The sequence below is a fragment of the Marmota marmota genome, unplaced genomic scaffold (assembly GCF_001458135.2).
Source record: "Marmota marmota marmota unplaced genomic scaffold, marMar, whole genome shotgun sequence".
In the NCBI taxonomy this organism is placed as follows: Eukaryota; Metazoa; Chordata; class Mammalia; order Rodentia; family Sciuridae; genus Marmota; species Marmota marmota.
Window position 1 is genome coordinate 632,260 of NW_026000021.1, and position 7,875 is coordinate 640,134.

General features: G+C 37.4%; 1 protein-coding gene across 3 annotated transcripts in view; it reads right to left on the bottom strand.

The window, feature by feature from the left end:
• Positions 1–1,466: 1,466 nt before the first annotated feature.
• The window catches only part of Cfap221 (cilia and flagella associated protein 221), a 105,248-nt gene continuing 98,839 nt past the window's right edge, over positions 1,467–7,875 (bottom strand). For all 3 annotated transcript variants that reach the window (XM_015501698.2, XM_048810414.1, XM_048810415.1), the window contains 2 exons: positions 6,212–6,307; positions 1,467–1,758 (listed from right to left, as the gene is read on the bottom strand). In XM_015501698.2, the coding sequence (XP_015357184.1) occupies positions 1,650–1,758; positions 6,212–6,307 (205 nt within the window). In that variant the 3' untranslated portion in view covers positions 1,467–1,649. The remainder of the gene's footprint in view (positions 1,759–6,211; positions 6,308–7,875) is intronic.

Here is a 7,875-nt window from a genome sequence, read left to right on the forward strand (position 1 = left end):
TACCTGGAAAACAGAGTTGCCCTGGGAATGGCTCTTGGCCGAAGGGATCCTGGACATGGCAACCAGGTCTCCTGAAAGGGCCAGGCAAGTCCTGAGGCAATTATCTGTGTGTGTGGTGGATTTATAATTACATACACACACATACACACACATATATATATAGCTTATGCATAGAAAAATGAGTGGAAACAGCTGGGTCAAATAGTGGTTCCATTCCCAGTTTTCCAAGGAATCTCCATACTGCTTTCCATATTGGCTGCACCAATTTGGAAAGTCCCACCAGCAATGTATGAGTGTACCTTTTCCCCAAAGGACTTTAAAACAGCATTCTACAGGGACACAGCCACATCAATGTTTATAGCAGCACAATTCACAATAGCTAAACTGTGGAACCAACCTAGATGCCCCTCAGTAGATGAATGGATTAAAAAATGTGGCATATATACACAATGGAATATTACTCAGCAACAAAAGAGAGTAAAACCTTAGCATTTGCAGGTAAATGGATGGCATTGAGAAAATAATGCTAAGTGAAGTTAGCCAATCCCAAAAAACAAAGGCCGAATGTTTTCTTTGATATAAGTTGACTGACTCATAGTGGGATAGGAAGTGGGAGCATGGGAGGAATATACTAACTCTAGATAGGGCAGAGGGTTGGGAGCAGGAGGGAGGGGGCAGGAGGTTAGCAATGATGGTGGAATGTGATGGACATCATTATCCAAAGTACTTGTATGAAGACACAAATTGGTGTCAACATACTTTATATACAACCAGAGATATGAAAAATTGTGCTCTATATGTATAATGAAAATTGTAATGCATTCTGCTGTCATTTATTTAAAAAATCAATAAGAATAAACAAATAAAGAAAGAAAGAAAATGAGTGGAAGTCATACACTCAAATATATTTGGATAATTATGTGTTATTACAACACAACTCAAATATCGCCAGCCTCACTGGTCATGTTTACAAACACTATTGAAAGGCCAGGCTCAGGGGCACAGTGCCTGCCTACTTATTTGGTGCCACAAGGGAAAGAAAGTCCTATTCTTACCAACCTATGTCAGCTGGGATTCTGGGCCCCTTTGCAACAATCTCTTGTCCCAGGGAGTCCCCAGAGGGATATTTTCCTATTGTTCCCGTACCAGTCTGCAAGCTCTAGTCATCTCAAAGTGACCCCTCCAGGTCCATTCTCCCCTTGCCATTGGGGGACTAGTGTCCATGCCTCCTGGGACTGGCTCCCGAAGCCAAAGTCAGCAACGCTGAATCTGTGCAGAGGTGGGAGAGCAGCCTTCTTCCCAAATCTATCCTGTCTCTGGCTCCTGCCCCCTACCCCTCCAAAAGACTCCCTCAAAATGTTGTCAGCCCCTGGCTCTTGGTCCCTTGGCACCGGGGCTCACCTCTTGCTCAAGAAGGCTCTGTTCCAACATTCCAGCACTAAATCTTGCACCAAGAAGCTTCGAAATTGCCATGATACTAATAACATTTTATTTTTAGAAAGAAAAATTATAATTTAAACATATATACATCTACATGTCAAATTTTTTTCTCTGTAGGAACTTCCCCAAATGGTCAGACCATAAGTGGACACAAAGGACCACAGTGATCTGCAGAGAGCAAACAAGAGGAACTGACCTCCTGGTGATTTTTATTCTAGAATCAGGTATGCGTTGAGAGCTTTGGCCTGCAGATTCTTCATCTCCTCAAGGACCTTTTCTCCTGCCTTCTCTGCTGCTTGTGCCTGGTCTTTCACCTCTCTGGATATCAGAAAGCACAATAAGGGCATGTTAGGCACTTTGTAAAACATGCAAATCACCTACCAATGCCAGTGAAGGTTGACGTTTTTGTTTTAACACATAAAGATTTTAAGTCATATTTGGCGATAATTTACTAGCCAGTGAGAACCTTCAGTTTGCAGGTGATTCAGGCTTGGCTTCCAGTCTCAGCTGCATCAGTTTCCTAGCATGGCACCTGCCTAGGTGTCCAGTCTCCACCTCCCCAAGATGGTAATTCCTATGTTTCCAAGCATTGTTATAAAGGTAAAATGAAAAATTATTCAGAGATCCTAGTATGATATCTTCTAAATCCACAGTCAGCATTAGTGTTTTTTTTTTATTCATCTTAATGAATAAAGTAGAGAAATAATGTTTCTGACTCTGATAATGGCTGTAGAAAGGTAGGTTATGACCGGGTGTGGTGGTCCACACTTTTAATCTCAGTGGCTTGAGAGGCCGAGGCAGGAGGATTGCAAGTTCAAAGCCATCCTCAGTGAGGCCCTAAGCAACTTAGTGAGACCCTGTCTCAAAATAAAAAAAAAAAAAAAATGCTAAAAAGGGCTGGGGATGTGACTCAGTAAAGAAAGAAGAAAGGTGGATATGCACCTGATGAGGTGGTTCAGGTGCTCAAGGTGTGCTAGAGGTTGATGGGGGTTTGGCCAAGGGTTGTTGGGTAGAATTTGAACCCAATGTGAGATAAAAAGAGGCTGTCGGTTAAGGGGTATCATAGGGTCTGAGACAAAGGGCTGAGAAATGGGGAGTATCTAGGTTTCCTAGGGGCCGCCTTGCTTCTTGGGGGGGCTGGGCCACAGGTGAAGGTTTAGCTGGACATGCAGTGGAAAGGCTGTTGTGGAGTGTCCCACCATTCAGATACCTGGGAGGACATGCTGAGTGTATTGGTTGAAAGAACAGGTATCCCTCTAAAGATTGTGAACTCAGCTATATGATCTGCCTGGGAAATGGGGGTACCCAATATAAAATTAAATGATTCTGAGACATTGTCTAGAGAGAGCAATGTGTCATGCTCTGGCAAATGCCTTATACTTTTGGAGAACTAGAAATCTCTAAAACTGGAGAACTGAAATGTTCCCTAATGCACACAATTAAAGAAAAGAATTTGGCACCATTTTAAGGAATCATGTCTAAAACATAGAGATCATGACTCCTTTAAAAGATATTAATGATTGAGTAACATTGTGATGATCTTAGCAGTGTTGAATGATGTGTCAGCAACTAAAGTCACTTGCTCAGTTTCCGGGACAGTATTCAATGATTCTCCTTAATGGGTCTTGAGGGGAAAAAAGACCATTTTCCAGTGAAAATGTCCATCTGTTCAGGTAATTCCAGCCGTCAAGGGAGAACAGGTGATTCTTCCATGAAAATAAATATGAAAGCAGCACATTGTTTATTCTGTTTTAGTTTTGCTTTTTTTTCAGTGCTGGGGATTGAACCTAGGGCCTGGTACATGTTAGACAAGTGCTCAGCCACTGAGCTGCACCCCTGATCCTGCAGAGCAGTTTTGATGGGAAAATTAAACATCATTTATGTGTTCTTTTTGTTGTGTCCCATCTGTCTAAGCTCTGGTTGACTGAAGCTGGAGGAGGTGAGGGAGATGTATAGGGCAAGATAGAGTAGACAAAATCAAGCACAGAATAATGCTTGATATGAGTTAAAAAGAACTTCAGGACCAAAAAATCTTTGGAAAATAGTCTATGGGATATCATCCTATTAGACTACTATACAGCCAATAAAATGACAACCATGTTGACAATTTTGACATGCACATAAATAATTTTAACTGCAAAAGAGGTGAATTCAAAGTACATTTGGGAATGTTTACTGAAAATGTGTAAAAATGCACATATATAAATATTTTAATAAAAATTAAAAGCGAATTTGATGAACAAGAAAATGTTCAGAGTTTATTTTTGGGTTACTTTTTTGCAAAGTAGCCAAAATAAAAACAAAAGAAAAAATGATACAGTATTTTGGTTTAACAATAAAGTAATAACTCTTACTTCATTTACTCATTTTTATAATCAATTGATATTAAAGTATAAAGGGTGAAAAACCACATTAAAGAGCAATATAAAAGTATTGACTATTTATTACCTAGGCCATGGACAAAGTTATTCTACATTGGGTACTTTTTGAAATAGAAGAAAAGTTTTTTAGTTGGGCTGGGGTGGTGGCTCAGTGGTAGACTCTTTGCCTAGTATGAGTGAGGCACTGGGTTCGATTCTCAGCACCTCATATAAATAAAAAAATAAATAGCGGTCTATTGAAAATTAAAAAAATATTTAACAACAACAACAACAAAAACCTTTAGTCACCTACTTGAAACAAAATGCAAAGTGCCTCTCTTTGTTCAGGTACAAGAGCTTTTTTTTTCTTGTGTGTGTGTGTGTGTGTGTGTGCAGTGTAGTATATTATGATATTATTTTATTGAGTTAATTAACTGATCAAAATAGATGCTCACTGTTAGAAATTTTATTTCTTAAATTTTCTTTTACTACAAACTGCCCATCTATTTTCTGAGAAATGCTGGTTGTTGTGGTGTCTGAAACTATCACAAACAAGCCAGAGAAACCCCAGAGAATACTGCTCTGAGACATGTGAGCATGTCTTTTGGAAAACCCAGAGTTTCTAAAACACCCTAAATTAAGTTAGAAGACAAACTAAGGAAACAAAATTGCAGCTCATGTAAGAAAGAGTAATTGTCCTTAATATGTGGGGGAATATTACAAAGAAACACAGGCAAAATGGGCAAAATAAGCTTGTCATAAACAAGAATAATTGATTAAAAAAATAGTTGATAAGCATAAAAAACTTTAAAACAAAGAAATTAAAATTAAAACAATGAGATGGACATTTTTTTTATGGTGCTGGAGATTAAAGAGATGGCCTTTTTATTAAATTTAAAATTTAAGCCAGGCGTGGTGGTAGTGCATGCCTGTAATCCCAGTGGCTCATGAGGCTAAGGCAGGAGGCTCGAAAATTCAAAGCCAGCCTCAGCAGTAGCGAGGCTCTAAGCAACTCGGTGAGACACTGTTTCTAAATGAAATACAAAATAGGGCTCAGTGGTTGAGTGCCCCTGAGTCCAGTCCTTAGTACTAGCCTCCCATCCCCCCAAAAAAGAAAAAAAAATTTAAATTAAAAAAATCTATCACACTGATAAAGATGAAAAATAAAAAACAAAACAAAAACCACTGCCATATCAACAGAACCCCAAACAAACCAATCCCCCACCCTCCCCCCAAAAGATCCTATTCCATGTTGTCCAGGGCTCTTGGATGCAGGCAGTCCTGACCTCTGCTGGTAGGAGGTATGGATGGCAACTAAGTAATCTATATTTAAAACCTTAAAATGTACCTTGATCTAGCATTTATGTTTCTAGGAATTTATCTGAAAGAAAAAAAGTCTGATAAGTTTTCAAGGAATTATGACACCAGGGTATTTGTTGCAGCTCTACTGACAACAGCGAAACATTGAAAAGAGTTTTCATATTCATTAGTAGAGAGTTAGTAAAATAAATTATAGTACATCAACTCAATGAAATATAATGCTGCCTATCTATATTTATAAATATGTTTATATATATTGTAAAATAAAAGTACATAAGGAAAAATTATAATATTATTTAATTTTATTAAAACTGTATATATATATAATATATTATTAATATTATAATATATTATTAATATATAATATATTTGGAAGTCCATAAATCAAATTATGCAAGTTATTACTTCTGGGTGGTAGAATTATAGTTATTATATTTTTTGTATTATCTGGTTTTGGGATTATGTGGAACTTTAAAACATAAGAGAGTTTTAAAAAAGGATATGTGGAATTTCAAACTTATAAACCCCTATGAATTCGAGGTGATTATTTACAATTACAAAAATATTTTTCCAAACCAGTGTTTAAAAGGATGATTTTAGTTTACCTGGTCCACTGATAGAGAAGTGAAAAAAAGAATGTTTTTCACATTTGACATCTCAATCGATCCTCACAACTGCCCTGTGCAAGGGATTGTGTTTTTTTTTGCATGTTACAGATGAGGAAACTGAGGCCCAGAGAAGATAAGTGGCTGGGCTTGAAATCTCCTATGTCATAAATGATAGAGCTGTGATTCAGCTTCAGGTCTGGTCTGTCCTAGAGCACACTCCCTTATATTCAACGAAACTCCATCAGCTGTTAATAATGAACAAATGTGTCTCTGAAGCCAAATGACACTGGATTCAATTTCTAAAGTTTCACTTGCTTCACCAAATTCAAGAGGCTAATTGTGCATAAAATAAAATAGACATTCAAGTATAGGAAACAACGGAAATGTGTTTCTTTCAAAGCTTGAGATATTCAGAGTTAGATAACATGAGAGTTTTGATCTCAGACTACCTCTTGGATCAAAGGCCCCAGAACCACCACTTACTTCTCCTTCTTCGCGTCCTTAATGTCCAACAGAGGGAATTCCGCTTCAATCATTCTTGGAGTCAATGTAACTTCTATATTATGTTCAAAGAGCTTGCTGAAAAGCAATAAGATGTTTATGGGAACTGATTTTCCTTCCTAACATAAAATAGAATGCACTGTTGTATTCATGGAGGAGTTCGGCATTACTTGTTCTTTCAACATTTGTCCTAAACATCTACTTTTGATGAGTCTATGTTTGGCGAAGCATAAAGCTGCTAAATTGTTTTCTGCCAACAAACAATGGTAGGGAAGAGTTATTTATAACCAGAGAATAAAAAAGCAATTTTTAGAAATGGGGTCACAGATTTCATATTCTTTTCAAGTGCACACGGACCATTTACCAGAATGGACTGTATCTTAGACCATAAAGAAAGCCTAAATAATTTTCAAAGAGTTGATTCATTCAGGTTGGGGTTGTAGCTCAGTGGTAGAGTGCTTGTCTAGCGTGTGTGAGGCACTGAGTTCAACAATCAGTACTGCATATAAATAAGTAAATAAAAAATAAAGGCCCATTAACAACTAAAAAAAATAAAAATAAAAACAAACAAAACGAGTAAAATCATTCAGACTATTTTCTTTGACCACAATGGAATTAGAATAGAAATCAATCATAAAGGATAACTGTAAAATTCACAATTGCTTTAAAATTAAATGATATATTTCTTCTTTTTGTTCCTTTAAAAAATTCATTGGTGAATTATAATTATGCATTTTATGGGATTCATTATGCCATGTTTGCATGCCCATGACATAATTTGATCAGCCTCTTTTCTCAGCACCTTCCCTTCCCCTCCCTTCTTTTCTCCACCTGATCCACTTGCTCTGCTCAACTGGTCTCTCTTCTGTTGTTGTTATTATTATTATTATTATTTCAGTTACTGCATTATAATTATATATATAAGCAGGATTCATTGTGGCATTTTCACCCACAGACATAACATATTTGGTAGATTTTAAATAGTCCATGGGGAAAGAAATTCAAGGAATCTAGTTTAATCTTCTAGAACCTTCCCTAGAGTGGCACATTTTTTCTATAAAGACTTTGCAGGTCACATTGTCTCAGTTATAACTACTTAACTCTGCTATTGCAACATGAAAGGAATCATAAATAGTAACTGAATGGGTGTGGCTGTTTTGGTAAAACTTGATAAGCAGAGGTGTCAGGCAGATTTGGCCATGAATCATCGTTTGCCAAACTGTGGCCTAGAGCTATGTGGTTTGATGGTTAAAGCTGGATTATTTGCCGTTTGAATTTCAGCTGGAAAAAGTGGGAAGGAAGAGTGTGGAGGAGAAACACTTTGTCCAAGTTTCTTACCTCATCTGCCAATATCTCATCGGCAAAGACCTCATCAAATGTAGTACTTAACTGCTGGGGAGGCCAAGGAACTTAGCCTCTAGATTCAACATCTCTTTGACTTCAGAAGAAAAAAGCAATGAATGGACAAAGAGCCTTTTCCACCACATTCAGTTAAAGTGAAATGCTTCAAAGATGAACAAAGACTTCAAAGTTTGGGGTTGCAAACAGCACCCTTCACCAGCAGTGATACAGAAGCACAGGTAATCAGGGCAGTTTTCTGTTAAGGAGAATACCCTAGAAAACTGCAAAAAAAAAAAAAAAAAAAA